Source organism: Corvus moneduloides, chromosome 1, assembly GCF_009650955.1.
Source record: "Corvus moneduloides isolate bCorMon1 chromosome 1, bCorMon1.pri, whole genome shotgun sequence".
Taxonomy (NCBI): Eukaryota; Metazoa; Chordata; class Aves; order Passeriformes; family Corvidae; genus Corvus; species Corvus moneduloides.
This window is the reverse complement of record NC_045476.1, coordinates 75,966,885-75,984,310: the sequence shown is the minus strand read 5'-3', so window position 1 is coordinate 75,984,310 and position 17,426 is coordinate 75,966,885. Positions and strand designations below refer to the sequence as shown.

The window sequence follows — 17,426 nt, the reverse complement described above, 5'->3', positions numbered from 1 at the left end:
TACTATCAAAGACCAAGGTCTCCTCTTTTAGTGAAACTGTTTAGATTAATTCGCTGACTCAAAGCTGTATGATCAACAATTCCAAGTGCAACCCAGCTAAGTAATTTCAAGGGAAGGTTACTTCGGCAACCAGATACAGTGTTATTTCCTCAAAGGGCCTGAGGCAGCGTGTATTAACTGAGTTACTAAAACAACCTCAATTTGTCTAATGTTTAATCCCAGAACTGCTCAAGTGTTAAGAAATACAAGTACTGTTGTGGATATATACAGCTGTATTTGTTTACTGACAGTCCAGGCAGTTTAAGTGCTTCTCACTCCTCTGTACACCAGAAACCAAATCTATAGATGACAGGAAAAGCTTTAGCAAGTGCCTGTTGTCCCACACACACCAGCAGAGCAGGCCCATCAGCAAAGGAACAGGGCACACTCAGAGCAGTGTCCACAGGCAGCGGACTCAAAACAGGCAAGATATTAGTTATGCACAGCAGCTCCCTTTTAATTCTTTATTCCAGTAATGCCTTGCAAGCATTTCAGTAAAGGATCACAATAGAGGCTGCACACATGTGAATACCAGCTCTTTGAGAGCAGTAAGGACTGCAGTAATTGTAGCATTGGGAGCGGTTCTCCTAGCAACACTTTTTTTAGTGCAGGACCATTCGCCTAAGTGGTGTTCGGATGCACTAAGGATACATATTGGATAGCTGCTAAACTCCACGAGGGATTTCACTCTTGCTTTGTAAGAGTAACAGGGTCTACGAAACTTTGCTAACTGCTGTTAACAATACTGTAGATTCATTCAGCGTTCTTGCACCCTATAAGAACACAAACATAAATCGCCCCCTCCCTCATTGTAAAGAAACCACACTTACCTTTGCAAAGATGCACAGCAGGGTGCAGCTGCACTGCTCTCCCCTGCCCGGGTAGAGGTTCATCTGCTGCGGGGACCAGGAGCAAACAACTGCCCTGTAAACACGTAACTTGGAGACAGCTACTGTCAGGGTATCTATAGGTGCCTAAGATTGTATGTGATGCTCTGGACACCCTTCTGAGCCAAGAAATCTGCCCATCACCTCATATCTCCAAAGGGGAATTGATTACCCTGTAGAATCAATCCCTTTACAGTTAAGGGCAGGTTAGTGGCTATTTTTGGGAAACGCAAATTTTATTCTTGAAGAGAAAAAGCTCTGGTTTTTACTTGAGCTCCCAAGATGCCTGCTAGTACAGACCTATGCTTCTCTGCATGGAATTTTTGTATTTAGAGAGGAGAGTTGAGGGGAAGATAAGCGAGCTTCAGCATCAAGTTAAATCACAGTCAGCCACCGATAGTACTATAGTCCCTGGAACAAGATAAATAAGCTGCTAAATGGCAGTAGGGAAGCCTGCAGCTATCCTGTCAAATCAGTTTTGACAGTTTGTTATGTGGAATTCAATACCTTCTCTCTGACCTCTCTACCATGTATGTCCATAAAGAGGAATTGCACAATTCAAGTGCAACGTCTTGTTTTTATCAGCTAAAGCAGCTTTTGCCCCAGCAATTAGCTAAGCTGTTAGACACAGGAGTTTCCATAAATTACCTGGCATCTTTAGCTGAGCTACTACAGTTTCCACATGGTGCTAAATTCACAGCCTGAGAATTCTTGTTTTATTGAGCTTAACCTTTCACTGAAGTTCAGGAATAAATGGAGAAGTTACAGAAAACTACACAATAATTACTTGCTTAATCTAGAGAGAAATAAAGTAGAGGAGACAGTTTAGGACACAAAAAGCCTTTATGTTTGAGAAGTTAACCATTTCAACAGAAGACTCTGAAGTATTTTGCAACTACTGTTACATTGGACAGTCAAGGATACAAAACTGCTGACAGAAGCAACAGTGGAGAGCACCAAATTAAAAAATGCATGCTTCAGCACAACTGCACAGATTCCTTCTCTCAATGAATACTTGCCTGCTCAGACTATACTTAACTCCTACCTATCTCAACTTTACGCCTCGTCCTCCTCTCCTTCCTCTTCAAACTCGCCCTGCTCATCAGCAGTGGCATCCTGGTATTGCTGGTATTCGGAGACCAGGTCGTTCATGTTGCTCTCGGCCTCCGTGAACTCCATTTCATCCATGCCCTCACCGGTGTACCAGTGCAAGAAAGCCTTGCGCCGGAACATGGCCGTGAACTGCTCCGAGATCCTCTTGAAGAGCTCCTGGATGGCCGTGCTGTTGCCGATGAAGGTGGCGGACATCTTGAGGCCGCGCGGGGGGATGTCGCAGACGGCCGTCTTCACGTTGTTGGGGATCCACTCCACAAAGTAGCTGCTGTTCTTGTTCTGCACGTTGAGCATCTGCTCGTCCACCTCCTTCATGGACATGCGGCCCCGGAAGATGGCGGCCACCGTCAGGTAGCGGCCGTGGCGGGGGTCGCAGGCAGCCATCATGTTCTTGGAGTCGAACATCTGCTGCGTCAGCTCGGGCACCGTCAGGGCACGGTACTGCTGGCTGCCGCGGCTGGTCAGCGGGGCGAAGCCCGGCATGAAGAAGTGCAGCCGCGGGAAAGGCACCATGTTGACCGCCAGCTTGCGCAGGTCGGCGTTCAGCTGGCCGGGGAAGCGAAGGCAGGTGGTCACACCGCTCATGGTGGCCGACACCAGGTGGTTGAGGTCTCCGTACGTGGGAGTGGTCAGCTTCAGGGTGCGGAAGCAAATGTCATACAGGGCCTCGTTGTCAATGCAGTAGGTCTCGTCCGTGTTCTCCACCAGCTGGTGCACAGAGAGGGTGGCATTGTAGGGCTCCACCACCGTGTCCGACACCTTGGGCGAGGGCATGACGCTGAAGGTGTTCATGATGCGGTCGGGGTACTCCTCCCGGATCTTGCTGATCAGGAGGGTGCCCATGCCGGAGCCCGTGCCTCCGCCCAGCGAGTGGGTCAGCTGGAAGCCCTGGAGGCAGTCACAGCTCTCCGACTCCTTCCTCACCACATCCAGCACAGAGTCCACCAGCTCAGCGCCTTCCGTGTAGTGCCCCTTGGCCCAGTTGTTGCCAGCCCCGCTCTGACCTAAGGGCAGACCAGAAGCCAGGTGCCACATTAGCGCCCCAGGCACAAACAGAGAGGATGCCACTGCCCCTTCCCTAGGGGCTCCTCCCCTCACTTCCATCCCCACTCTGCTGTGGGGATTCAGGTTCCCCAAGGTCACTCGCATGCTCGCTCCAAGTCTTTCCTGTGTGTGGAGTTCCTGCTCTGGAACTCCTCCATCCCGCAGTCACTCACCAAAGACAAAGTTGTCGGGACGGAAGATCTGTCCAAAGGGGCCGGAGCGCACGGAGTCCATGGTGCCAGGTTCCAGGTCCACGAGGATGGCACGGGGGACATACTTGTTACCTGTGGGAGGAACCAGCACCGGCATTACAGCCTCGCAGTCGGCAGCCAGCATCGGAGGAGCCCTGCTGTGCTCCCATCCGCTTCCCCATGATTTGCTGCTGAGGACATGGAGTTTGTGGGAATTTGGACAGATCCAGGGACGGGAAAACAAAGCAGCCATTTAAGCTGTGCTGGGGCGTCACCCACTGCGGGGAGGGCTGGGGGACCCCTGCCTGCACATCCTATGCCCCCTCCCCCGGGAAGCTCATTACAGATGGGCGTTACCTGTGGCTTCATTGTAGTAGACATTGATCCTCTCCAGCTGCAGGTCGCTGTCCCCGTGGTAGCTGCCCGTGGGATCGATGCCGTGCTCATCGCTGATGACCTCCCAGAACTGAGAGGACCGGAGAGCGGTCAGTGCCGCCACGCCCCTCTCTCGCCCCCTGGCCAAATCCCCGCCACGTGGCGGGCGGGGATTCGCCGCGCGTGGGTGCGGCCCCCCGGCCAGACGGAGCCGCTACCGCGCCCGTCACACCCCCCCCACCGACGGGAGGGGTGTGGCACCGGCTCGGCGCCTCTTCTCCCGCCCTCCCTGGGGGACCCCTGCATCCCACGAGGGGCTGATAGACGGCAGCTGAAGCCCCCGCCGTACCCTCCTTCCCCAAGGCGCGCCGCGCCCACGGAGTAAAAGCCCCACTGCGCTCCCCACTAAGATGCAATAGCCGGGAGTCGTTCCGCGCGGACCCTTCCAGGGGCGGGAGAGCCCGACGGTGCTCCGCAGCGGGAAGCCGGGGTCTCTCCCTCCCGGCAGTGCTCTTCCCGGGACACACGGAACCCCGCTGAGCGGGCGCCGCCCCACGCGCGGAGTCCTGTGCGGACGAGTGGGGCGCCGCTCCGTACCTTGGCGCCGATCTGGTTGCCGCACTGCCCGGCTTGGATGTGCACGATCTCACGCATGGTGCCGGTGTCCGAAGGTGCCGCGCCGCTGCTCCTGCCGCCTGCTCCGCCCGCTCCCGCACTCGCCGCTGCGGCGGCCGCGCCCCTCGCTGTCCCTTAAATCGGGCGCCGCGCCCCGCCCCCGGTGACGTCATGCGGGCGAGGCGCGCAGCCAATGGGCGCGCGGGGGCGGGGCGCGGCGGCGGCGTTGTGCCCGGCGCGGGGGCGGGGCCGGGCGCGGGGGGCGGGGCCGGGGCGGGGCCGCCGGGAGCGGCCGGGGCGCGCCGCCACCACCGCCCCGGCTCGGCGCTGACAGCGGGGACAAAGGCGCCGAGGGCCGCGATGGGGCGGCCGAACCGGGCCGCCCACGTGTGAACCGCGGAACCTCCCTGCGGCCGCTGTCCACCCTCTCTGCCCTCCTGCGGCCGCAGCCGCCGCAGCCTTTTGTTCCCCGAGACGCCTAGCCTTCCCTGCCGCAGCGGCGGGCGTTGCCGTCGGGGGGGAGGGAGGGGGAATCCCGCGGCTGCCCCCGCCTCCCCGCCCGTGTCTCCGTTCACACGGTGCCGGCGGGAGACTCCCTTCCCCGTGGGGGCACCGCGCACTCGCCGGAATCACCAGGTTCCCGTGGCTGCCGCCCGTCTCTCCGCACAAGCCCGCACCGGCCGTCAGGAGCCCCGCGCCCTGACCCGGTTTATCTACCCTGGCACGGGGGAGTAGAGGGTGGGTTTCCCCTCAGCACGGGCTATGCGGTATAAAGTGTAATCTCCTGTCGGCCAGCCCTGTCCTCGAGCGATCCCTGCCTGCCCCTCCTCGGTGCCGAGCTCGGCTTCTCTTTCTATGCCTAAAAAGGTCGGATTGGGTCCCCGAAGCTGAGCCAGGAGCCGCTCTCCAGCCAAGCGCCCCCTCCGCGCTGTCGCCCGCCCGGCCGCAGCCACCAGCGACCCGCAGGCAGACAATAGACAGCGCGGGTGCTGCTGCACCGGGCCGGGGGGCTCGGGGAGGGTGGATCCCTCAGCTCTGCAGCAAGCGGGTCTTGCTCTTCGTCGCTTCGTTGCGGATTACAGATGCTGAGGGATGAAGAAAGGAAGGGCGGGGGGGAGCACGGAGCGTTCGAACATATGGTCCCCAGAGATGATTTCTGGTCCCCAGTTTATTTTCGAGCAGCCCCGTATGTCACCGCGGGCATTACAGCGGCCGCAGGGAGGGCAGGCGGGGGCCGCGGCGGCGGCCAGGGCACGGCACATGGCCACGCCGCCGGAGGAGGAGGAGGTCGGGGGGAGGAAGAGCACAAGCAGGGCGGCACGGTTCCCGCCGTGCCCGGTGCCCTTCGGGGCGGTCAGCCCGGCGTGACGGCTCCTCCTCGGCATCGACTGCTTCACACCACGGTGTCGGTGCGCGTGTGCAGCGGAGAGAGGGTGCGGCCCCGCCGGGAGGCTGCTCCGAGCCCCGGATAGCCCTGGAGGGCTCCCCGTAGCCAGCGCCGGGCGGTACTCCGCTAAACCCCGGTTTAGTGACCCGCTAGATGAAGGCTACTTCATCTATTCTACGCGTCAGCTATTCTAGAGGTGCAGATTAAAGCACATCATCATTTTCAACCCATATTTCTTCAAGATATTTCTTCTTTCTGTCTCCTTTGTTCTATCCACGTGCCGATGTCCCTAATCTCTCTAACCTGGTTTATGCAGCTCGATAACCCTGCCTATGGATTACTCCAGATCTGATTTTACCTTCTCCCAAGGCAATCTGCAGCACAACCCGGTTTCCTCTGATTGATATGCCAACGCATCCACACCTTTCTTTTGTTTGCCTTACGGTGAGAAGGCATCCCATCTCCAAAAGGCATGCTAGAAAATACACCCTCACGTTTGTCTCCTCAGCAGTGATTTTGAGAAAAAATAATCCGATCATTTGCAGTCCCTGTGAAATCTCTTTTTACTGGCCTAAGCCAGGAGCAATTTAATTATTTGGTTGACTACGCTTTGCAAACAATGTGTAGCTGTAATTCCAAGCAAACATTTTCTCGTGGCATGCTAACTGCATAATCAACATCCTCATCTATAATTATTTGTTCAAGGATAGCTTGCAGATTAGCAGCTCCAGGAGACCACTGACCACTCCAGGTAATGATTCAAAGTAATGCCAGTCTTTCCCATGGCTGAGACGGGTGTGCTCCTGAAAACCCTGTCACAGCAAAACTCGGTGACAGCAGAGCTGGTGCAAAATACAGGTACTGTGACTGTTTGCTACTATTATTTCCAAGTATCCTGCATGTTGTACACTGCATACTAGTTTTTTACTAGGAATATTACTGACATTTCGGTGTGAAGGGGAGTAGCTGATTTTACACATCCTCCATACCTACGCTAAGCTCATTCCTAACAGCTTGAGGCTTCAAAGGAAGCCATTTTAAAATCCAATTCAAGGAAAACAGATTATTTACAGTGGAGGAAACCAACCCACCCCAACTGCCTTGCCTTAAAATAAACTAATACACATTTTTGAAGCAGGGGGATTAAAGTATATCTGCTGCATAGAACTTGTTGAGATTGTAAGAAAAATAAAATAGGTGAAATGTTTATTTCTAAAATTTACAGCTGCTTTTCAGAGGGATGAGAGAGGAGACCCAGGTCTAGCTTTTCTGCAGCCCCTAAACCAGACTCCTTAGAAGTGAATAGCAGCCGTCCAAATCACTTCAGGAGACTTTAGGCAAAGTCCGTTTTAATTCGAAGGTGAGTGTTTCGGACGGCAGGTTTCTCACAGGTTCGGCACAGGTTGTTGTGAATTATTTGCAGGGAAATGAAGTGTTCAGCTGTTCGCTGCCCGTGTTCTCTCCCCCCGCTCTGGATCTGCCTCACACTGCTGTGTCTGTCAGCGCAGCCCCTGCCCCAGCCCCGGGGCCGGCCCTGGCTGGGCTCCTCCATCCCCATCTCCCCGGCAACCGCCCCCCTCGGCAGAAACGAGCTGCACAAAAAAGAGAAAGGAACAAAAAAAAAGCCTGCAACATTTTCATTCGCCAGGCTGATTTCCCAGGATGTAAAAGCACTGTGGGTAGGGGACTGCGGAAACAGTGGCAGGGCGGATGAAATGCCAACTTGCAAGGTTGTTCACAGTCATTCTCGACATTAGAGAGGAGGAATAACACAATCACAGTCAAGAGTTTGTTTAATGAAACTCAGAGGAACAACCCAATTTTGTCTCATGTGGCCACTCCCCGTTCCCTTTTGTGGTTCCCATCCTCCCACTACAAGGTTGGGTGTGATCACCGTCAGAGCGTCTGTCCTCTGCTATTGAAGTGGTCACTGATGAAAGAAAGTCCTCCTTTCCTTGCTAGATGCAGAAGGTTGCAAAAGCCAGCTAACAAAAGCCCAAGGGAAGGAGTAATTTTACTTCATAATAGAAAATACATGCTTTTGTGGGATGTACTGCAGTATAGTTTGTGGGTCATTAGAACATTTTTTCTAAAAAGAAACTTACATCTGTCCCATGCCTCAGCATCACATTTCACAGAGATCCCATTCCTTGTCTGTGGCTCCTCTCAGAAGGATGGAAATTCCTTACAGACCTTGAATCGATGCCCAAACCCCCAAGAGAGGCCCAGAGACCTTCAGTATATTGCAGGGAGGGACGCAGTATTACACAGAAATTAGAAAGAAGTTTGGACCCTCATGAGTTGTAGTCTTAGACCACAGACCAAGCTGGACATCTAGGGGGGCTCATTTGGTCATTTAGAGCAAACCAGTATTTTATTTCTCAGTGTGAATCATTGTAACTCAGCAGAGGGTCAGTGCGAGGTGGGCTGGGAGGACCCTGTGTACATTTGAGAGGAACTCGGGGTGGTGCAGATGGAGAAGGAGCATTTTGCAAACAAAATTGTGCTGAGTATCTCCATTTCCATGTGTCTTCGTGGTTCTGCACACAGGTTGCTTACAGTCTGTGTCAGTGGCTGGAGCCAGCTGTGCCAGCAGCTGGAAAAGGACATGGCTGGTAGTAGCCACAGCTGTGTGCTGCAACCCTCATTACCCTTGCCCACAACAAAACCCCTGGCTATAACACAGCCCAACTGCACTGCCCAGATCCAGGCTCCTGAGAAAATTGCTAAGCTATGGGAAAGCCAGCAGCACAACCCCCTGCCTCACATGAAAATGTACAAATGCAGGCAGAGAGAAGATTATAGGAACATGATCATCAGTGGCTGAAGGACAGGGTAGAATCAACACCGGCATGGAAAGCTGTGAGATCCTAAAGGAAGAAAACAGAGAGGCAACAGAAAACTGCAATGCATCAACACCGAGGGTGGGTTCATGGGAGCAGCAAAGTCCAGCCCTCCTCCCTCTGCCTGTAGCTGTCCAGTCAGCACACCAGAGTCTGTCTCTGCCCATCAGTGCAGTGCTTAAACCACACAGCTCATCAAGGCCAAGCTGTCTTCAGGCCACTGTACCCAGGGTTAACACCAATGTGTACCTGATGAGACATGCCCAGAGTGACCCAGGGCTGCACAGTGAGGGGTGGTTACACTGCCAGTGGTGGCCCCACACCATTCTGTCTGCTGGGTGGGCTCTGGTCACCCAACAAGCCCCAGTGGGTGAGATCTGGGCCATGGACATGCTGTATCTGCAGCCCATGTGCCCTCCCAGGCAGCATCCCAGGGGAGCAGGGTCACCCCTATGGTGCTTCCACACTTGCCAGAGGGCCCCAGGGTCAGGGCAGCTATCCCGTAGGCCCTGCCAGTGCTGCTCATCCTGGGGCATCCCTAGCCTCATCCCTGCTGAGGCCAAGGGCTTCTGGTGCATCCTCCCCACAACAGGCTTCAGCCAGATCGCAAGATAATTTTTTTTTTACTGCTGCTACAAGTCATTGTTCCTAGCCAATAATTAAAACTCTGTGACTGTTTAATTTTTTCCAAGAGCACCTGCCTACTCACCAGTTCCTCTTTATTACATAACGTAAGGATTGCTTTCACAAAACAAAACCTGGAGCAAGGCTGTTAGCTGGAACCCCACTCAGTACTCTCAGAAAGGAAACCCCCCAGCCTCAGCTTAAGGACTCTCACTGTAGCACTTTGTCAGCAAAAATTACAGCAGTAAGAAGCCCCAAAGGAGGCTCTAAAGGACAGCCCGGGACCACATGACACCTTTCATGTGCATAATGCCACATATCGTGCACTTGATCTCCCCTAGCACATAATGGACCTGTGACAGTGTTATTTCCTGGTTCATCTTGCTCACAATAAGGTTGATGGGTGTGCCCCATATAAGCAAATTATAATAGTAATAATAGTTCAAGCATCTATAAAGTCTTCAAAAATATCTAATACATGGGAATATAAACTACAGAAGTGCAAAAGAGAAATGAAAAATGGTTTCTCTAATTAGGAAATTACTAAATGACAAGAAGCAAAGAGCAGGTAAGAAGAAGCAAAGGGCAGTTTGCCTACTACCGGGTGAGAGTGTTGATGAGAAATTGATCTGCTCTCTAATAAATCCTCTTGCCTGGCCACCAAATGTGGCACAATGTTGAATGGACACTGGGGTCCCTGAACCAATGATTGGAAGGCATTTTGATTCCTGTGTGCTCTGCTTGCCGGGCATAAATATTAATAAGGTTCCAGCCTCAGTACTGTTGCTGATGCAGCTGTTTCTACATTCATGTGGAACAAATTCAGTAAATGCAAAAGAGCAAGGCATGAAAGAAAATATTCACTTGCTTGTCTGAGTTATTCTTGAAATCTGGTCTTGGTCCTTTCTTTCCTAAGCAGGATTTTCTGGGGAGGGGCGGTGTGTGTGTATGTTCAGGCTGAAGTAAGATGGGGAAAATTTGCACAGTTTGAGGATCTTGTTGCAAATGGCAGTGCCAGAGGGTAGAACCGGTGTCACACCCTCCTTTGCAGCCATCAGGTCAGAATCTGGAACCGCAGCGCTGCAGGACCCACATGCCCAGCGAATACTCCATTTTTGTTTCAATTCTCCTTGGTTAAAATTTTTTTCTTTCCACCCCAATGACTCATCCTTGAAACCCTGATAGTAACACACTGCCCTACATCATTACTAAGTCGAGTTTCTACTGAAACCGTTGCCTCCCTCGAGCAGCTCGGATTTGGTATGTCAGGGAAGCAGGAGTCTCTGTAACCGGTTTGAACAAAGAATTTTTTTTCAAGGTCTTCTGCCGCCACCCTGCTCTCTCCTCGCTGCAGTTACATTGCGGCTGGCAGCGCTGCTTGCTGTAAGAAAGAGTGTGCTTGTCAACTCGTTAACACTTTCTTTTTCCTTTTGCTAAAGACATGGTCGTGCAAATTAATTGTAAAGACCTTATCAAGCAGCCGAGTTGGCCTCTCAGGTGCCTCTGATACACATTTTCAGAAGACTGGAAAGGAAAGAAAAGAAATATGATTTTGAAGGCTGAAAAAAACCGGCCCCAGATCACTTATATGTGTATTAAATCTCTGTCTTACTGGCAAAGAAAATGACTGAGAGATTTCTCTCTCCCTGGCACCGGTTGCTGTCCCGGGTTGGGCTGGAGGGAGATGATCTGGGTGTCAAGAGCTTGCAGCTGAGAAGAGCAGGATTTGGGGGAGCTGTGCAGGGCTGCGCTGTGCTGTCACTGCAGCAGTACAATCGTTCTCCTGACGGCAGGATTTACACAAAGGCTTTGATCGTCTGGTTTATTAAAGCTGGAAGCATCCTCACCAAGATAGAACAGAGAGCACAGATGAAAACACCAGTTCCAGCCCTTCCTTCCCCTTGTGCTTTAAGGAATCCCTGCGCTGGAGTTGCAGTGATGAGGAAAAGCCGCCAAAATTGGGGTGTGGTGACACAGGACCACTGCGCCAGCGCTGACATCGTCTCTCGGGGAGATCAGCGTAGGTGATTGAAAGGTGCTTGTAGAGGAGCAGGGGAGGGAGTTCACCTGTGCCAGCAGAGTTGCCCGGGTTTTATGGGCTGAGGCCTCACCTTGGCAAAGGTGGGGATGCAGGTAGGTAAGCAAACCATCCAGCACTACCTCTGAGCGCACCCTGCAGCATTTTACACAATGGCTAAGTGAGGTTCATCATTACAAGGTTTATCTTCTGCTCACAGGAGCAGGTGTTTTTCCAACTGATTTATGTAGAAGCTGGCTCAGATTCTGAAGGTATTTAAAAAAGATATCATTCCCAAATGGCAAGAATTCCTTTGTCCTGCTCTCTCTTCCCATTTTCCCATTTATGGGTCTTCACAGGATTTAGGGATACTTTTCACCTGATTAGTGTGTGCCTCATGAGAAACATATGACTTCATGTACACACAAATCTTTCAATCCCGAGGAAGACCACCATCCACTCCAGGACACTGTAACAGCAGCAACAGCGCAGGGCACCAGCTTTTTCAAACACAAAAGCAGAAAAGGGAGATAATTTCTCATGCTTTCTGAGGGGCAGCAGAGGATATTTTTCAGCTGCTATTCAAGAGCAGGACACAGGCTTTTTGAAGATGCAGTTTGAGCCCCTTGGGGTCATACTTTGAAAATGCAGTAAAGGGACCGATAACATTTTCCGACAGCAAAACTATTCTCTCTGTTCTGTTTTCATGCAAATAGGGAACATCCCTGTCTTTGGCTACTAGTGTGAAATATCATTTTAAATGTTTTAAACTCAGGAGTTTGGAAACAGACCACTGAAGTGATGTTTGTGGAAGTTATCCTCCGTGTAAACATCAATAGCATCAGGTGCACTGAGGAGGTGGTAGCAGTAGCTGTTTGATGTACTTGTGCTAGGAAATAAAATACATCTCTGATCTAAAGCATGCGTTTCAAGAACTGTACTAGGAGCTTGGAGATCCTGGGCAAAGCAGCCATATCCTTATGGATCAGGTTACATTTGCTGCTCTCTAGCAAGGTATAAACAATTGTTTGAGATACTCACTCTTTCTGCTAAACCACTGTGTTCAAGAGAGCAGGAAGAAAATCCAAGAGAAAAAACTGGGTTGAGCTGAGGAACTTCTGAGTGAAAACTGGAAGGCTGCTAAGGGACAATGCCAGGCTTGTTAACTTCCCTCCTTGCTCAGGGAGGAGGATGCAAAATAATCAAAGCTGATTTTGTACAGCTAGTTTTGCTTGCAAATGGAAAAATGAAAAGGCCATGGCATCACTTTCAAAAATAATGAAAGAGAGTGGGTGTTTGGAGAACCAGACTGAGAGGCAGGCCCTTGCTGGCATGCTGGGGAATGGAAGAAGCCATATGCAGGCACATCCAGTTGGACCTGCAGGTTAAGGGTCTTGTGACAGAGACTAATAAGTCCAAGTCTCAGTGTGAGAAGCAAAAAAAGATTCATGGAAATCCTGGCATCAGCAGAGGGAAAGCACCCAGAGGGGTGGGGAAGAGACCAGAAGTGCAGCAAGTTCCATAACCATGGCAACAGCAAACTATCTGTTGATAAAAGAAATTTCATTCCACTCCCAAAGCATCCTAAATCTCAGTCAAACCTTTGTTTATGTGGCTGCCAGTGCTGCACATTGAATCAGTAATTTCCATGGCCATGACTCTCTGCAGCCTGAGGAGACAAGGGAGCCCTTGAGTCTGCAGCAGACTGATGTTCCCTCTGGTTCAAGGACACAACATAACCTCTCCGTGTTCTGTACCCTGGCCTTGCATCTTGCTAGGTAACCCAAGGACAGAAATTATCAGGATTCACCAGGTGTGTTGTATGTCACATAAGATCTAGGAATTGAATTGAGCAATATAAAGGAAGACATTTTTCAGTACCATCTTAAGGGTTTTTTCTTTCCCTTCTCAGCCTCTCAAAAAGTCAGTTCCATTAGGCTTTCACACCTGTGACCTTCCCTGTCAGGTCACAGGTGTGTAATAACCCATTGCTCCTGTAGATCTCAATACAGCTGCTGACATTTATGTAGGAGAGACGGTGCTGGTAAGTTGCTTTGGGATTCTCCACCATGAAGAGGTCTATCTGCATACAAAATATGATTTCCAGTCGACTGCATAAACCTCTTGTCCCCGAGGGGAGCAATGAGTCACTCTGTGTTAGTGCCTCCCGTCCAGCAGCAACAAAAACCACAAGTCTCAAATGCTCCAACAGATCTAAGACAAGTTCCTCCAATGACTCATATGACAATGAAAGGAAACTGTGTGATTTGATAACAGCAGAAATTTAGGCTGGGCTCACAAAGGTCCTTACGGGCTGTGTGTCACACGGAGTTGTGTTCGGCTGCAGGCAGATAGGCAACAGATATTGTACTCTTCCACTCTGCAGAGGAGCAAAATAAAGCAGGGTAGAAGGGATTTGTAGGAGGCCACGATGTCAGTCAGGCACAAAACCTAACAGACATGTTTTCTAATCAAGCACACTGTGCAGGGTCACAGGATCACAGCACACAGAGAATTGCTGTGCCACCAGCATTCCAGGCTTCATCCCACCTGCAGGGAAATCCTAACAGCTGAGGTTACAAATCCCCCCAGAAAAACCCCCAAAAAACCTGGCACCTCAAGTCTTTTGGAAATCAGGAACTGAATTTCCTTGGAGCAGCCTGCCTAGGTACCAACATATATGCTGAGGATGTGTTGTAGCCATTCCGCTAACACTCTCATACAGCTACTGCAGATGTGGAATTGCTTGTACATCTATATTTTGCATCTGCTTACTAGTGGTTTTCAGACTTTTTTTCAGAGAGGGCTGGCTTTGATATTGCTTTGGATTGCAAGATTCATATCATGAACTTGGTGCGGTCCCCTTGCAGATCTCTTAAACTGATTTTCACACAAGTTCACAAGTCTGATTCCTTGATTTTCTGCAACTTTTTCAGAAGCTTGGATTCTCTTTCCATCTCTTTTCTGGGACCAGAAGTCAGGCTGATCAACACTTGACAAAGTGTTTTGAGTCCTCAGGTTACCCCTATGGCCGTGGTTAGATGATTCAGGAGCAATTTCCTATCATATCTAACCAATATGCCATGCCAGGCTCCCAGGGAAAGATTTTGACCAGTTTGGTTCCCCAGGCTGACTAATCATCCTATTAGATGAGCACAAGAAAGAAGGACTGGGTCAGACCCACCTTAAATTGGATTAGACGGCCACAGAATCACAACCATGGTAACTGCAAAGCGTAAGCAGAGACACTCCTCCATTTCTTGCTTTCCTGGTTCTGCCATCCATGGTGCCAGCACAAGTTTTTGAGCAGTGGCACAACAACCTACAGCAGAGGATGGATCCAGCTGAGAAAAACAATCCAATGATAAAAGGAAGTGTTTCTTCCAGCTCCTCAGGTGCCTCAATGGTACAGGGAGAGAAAAGGGCCCCTTCAGTTATCAATGCCACTGATGGAAGTCTACATAAAATAAGTCTCCAAATCTCAAACAAAGTAAATCTCTGAAAGCCTGAGACTGCAGCACAGCTACTACAGCAGCAGCCTGATGTCATGGAGCCTTAGCAGAGCAGCTGGAAGATTTTGCTTGGCTTTATCAAGAGCCATTTACGCCTCTTCATAAGGATGACAATCAAGAAAACTAGAACATCCTAGGCATCAACAGGAAGTTCACTGACACATGCTAATGGTTAACTCCCTTTTCACATGTCAAATTCACACTTTATTCATGCAAGAGCCAAAGCACAGAATATATTTTAGAATCAGAAAAAAATTGCTGCTTACAGTGATATCCCAGCTCACAACTATGTGCTTTACGTGTCTTGACTCCACAGTTACCAGGAAGACTTACTCCTTACTTAAAACTGTACTGGAGGGGAGATGATGGTCAGTAAAAATCAAGGTTTAGGATCTAGTGACTCTTATGGGCAACTTAACTTTTGGAGAAGAACAAGGTGCATAGAATACATACCTTTAAACCACATCGCCTGGAGCTTGGAACTCACCTGAGCAGCAATATGTACACATCCATATAAACATGCAGTGCTTTTGCTATGTTTGCTTTATCATTATTTTTCTCTCCAGTATCTCACTACAGCTGAGGCTCATTCTAGCCTCATACCTGAAAAACAAGGCAGACTTATGGGTGCTGCTTTCAAGGCCATGGAAAACAAAAGATGAGCATGTTAAAGGAAATGCAAGATACTTCATAGACATATAGAGTGCTTTCTCCTCTCATTTTGTAGGGATTCTCATGACCTGGCAGTGCAGTAATCAAAAAATTCATTTCACACTTGATGGTCTGGTTCTGCACAGCTCTACTCACACACCTGCACTGCAAATAAAAGTGCTTAACTAGCATTTTAGTCACTAGATGAATGTTTTTCCTTTTCTGAGCTTAAACAAGGATTTAGCACGATTTACAGAAAGCAGCTGCATTTCGCAGAAAAACATTAAATATGTAGAACTGCTAATGTGCAGAGGAGCCCTGTGACTTACTTTTGGAGGTCTGCAGGGTTTAGGATAAGGGAAGTTACAAGCACTTTGGAGAAGACTCCTGATGAGAAGAGGAACAGATCACAGCGTGATGAAATAGGGGCAGTTCCCCATAGGGAGAAGCAAGCCTGGAGACAGCTTTGGAAGGAACACCAGAGGTTTGCAACTGACATGGAAAGAACAGTGAAGAAAACTCTTACTTCAGTCCAGCAGATGACCTTAACAAAGGTTTAGCATGCAAGGAGGCCCAAACTTCTCCTTTGTGGGAAGATACACACTGGGCTGGAACTTTGTTAGAACAGATGCTCCACTAGGACTCCGTTGCAGAAGTTAACTCTGTCCCAGCACAGCAAAGAAACTGGCTCTGGGCATTTAGAGAAGGATTTGCCTACATGAACAAATCTGTCTGCAGAGCTGTGCAATGCCTTACCTTTCACCTTCCCTGCCTTTCAAGCCAATGGAAAACAGGCAAGAGAGGTTCCTTCTCTCTCCAAAGAGAGACCTAAAGCAGCTTAGGTGAACTGTGCCCTAATACTTTCTCTTCTCTCCACTCATCAAGCAAGCCTGGGGCAAATTCCTCCATCACCTGCAGGTGTCTAGCCACAGGAATCTCACCACCACCACCTGTGTGGTTCCCAGCAGACATTTTATCCAGTTCCTAGATTTTTAGTCCTGCAATGCTGCTGGCTCCTGGCTGTTTTATCTGGCAGCCTTACCTACCCACTAAGTGCAGAGTGAACCTGCAGCTGCAACAAGCAGAGAGGGGGAAGCATTTGGTGCAAGCAGCCAGCACTCTCTCCCTTCCAAGGTGGCTTTTGTCACCTATTTGCCTGCCCAATTCCACAGTTGCCACAGGCAAAGCATCAGTTTGCAACAGGCTGCAGGGACAGGGAAAGGCTGATATTTGAGCCCCAACGCCAGACTCAGCTTCTGCAGTACCTCACCTCGTGGGAGGCCAGCTCATGCCGAGGGAAAGAGTTGGGGCTGGCTGTGGAGTGGGGGGCATGGGGGGACCAGCACAGGCCTGATGCTGTTTCAGCAGCGAGACAGGAGACAGACAGAGTGGGGGGCTGACTCCATACATCCCATAATGCTTTGTGCAAGAAGCAAGTGACAAATGTAGGGCAGGGGAGGTGGTGTGTGAGCCCCCCTCTCTTCAAGCTGATCTTGTGCCATGGGATGTCAGGGTATGGCAGCTGAGCCGGGCTTAGCTGCCTGCCGGGATTTAGTGTCAGTGCGGCAGCATGGGCAGAAATCAGCAGGGCTGAGGATTTCCTTTTGGCAGATGCCAGGAGAGCTGGAGCGGCTCAGGGAAGAAAAGTGATGAAGGGTTCCTTTCCCTCTACCCATTTCTTCAATGGGAAATTAAAATCTTAGCATTCGGAAATGGAAATTTTGATTTCTAGCGGTATGTAGGGAACTGGAGGCAGAGGAAATGCTGATTGAAAGGCCAGTCTGTACCGTTAACTTGCTCGTTCTTTATGCAGCGACGATTGCCCTGCTGGTGGTGTGAAGATACATGCTTCCAATTGTGAAGGGTCCACGGCCATCAGGGAGCCGACAATATTCTTATCAGCAACAGACGGTACAGTTACTGAAAATCCTCTCCAGTAATGACCGACTTTACTGTGCTCCGGTTGAAAGAGTGATGAGCACAAAATTCACACCCAAAATAGGCCTTTTAATTATTCACGGCTCCATAGTCTCCAGAGCTATGCAAACCCGAATCACTCGCTTTGTAGATCCCCAATGCTGAAAACCCCACAGCTGAATGAAGCCAAGGTCGCCGTGACCTTCCTCCC

The 17,426-nt window shown here is 50.4% G+C and overlaps 1 protein-coding gene across 1 annotated transcript; it reads right to left on the bottom strand.

Annotated features, from left to right (window-relative positions):
* Positions 1-1,750: 1,750 nt before the first annotated feature.
* On the bottom strand, positions 1,751-4,396 carry LOC116447353 (tubulin beta-2 chain). Its single transcript, XM_032116483.1, has 4 exons — positions 4,247-4,396; positions 3,632-3,740; positions 3,257-3,367; positions 1,751-3,043 (listed from the first exon to the last, which is right to left on the bottom strand). Exons 1-4 carry the CDS (start codon positions 4,301-4,303, stop codon positions 1,983-1,985), a joined length of 1,338 nt encoding a protein of 445 aa, XP_031972374.1. The 5' UTR covers positions 4,304-4,396; the 3' UTR covers positions 1,751-1,982.
* Positions 4,397-17,426: the final 13,030 nt, after the last annotated feature.

Excerpts from the sequence above, each read along its gene's own strand:
- LOC116447353 (XM_032116483.1), bottom strand. The coding sequence starts at position 4,303 with ATGCGTGAGATCGTGCACATCCAAGCCGGGCAGTGCGGCAACCAGATC. Across the intron at positions 3,741-4,246 it reads GCAACCAGATCGGCGCCAAG|TTCTGGGAGGTCATCAGCGA; the intron begins GTACGGAGCGGC and ends CGGTCCTCTCAG. Across the intron at positions 3,044-3,256 it reads TCCCGACAACTTTGTCTTTG|GTCAGAGCGGGGCTGGCAAC; the intron begins GTGAGTGACTGC and ends GTCTGCCCTTAG.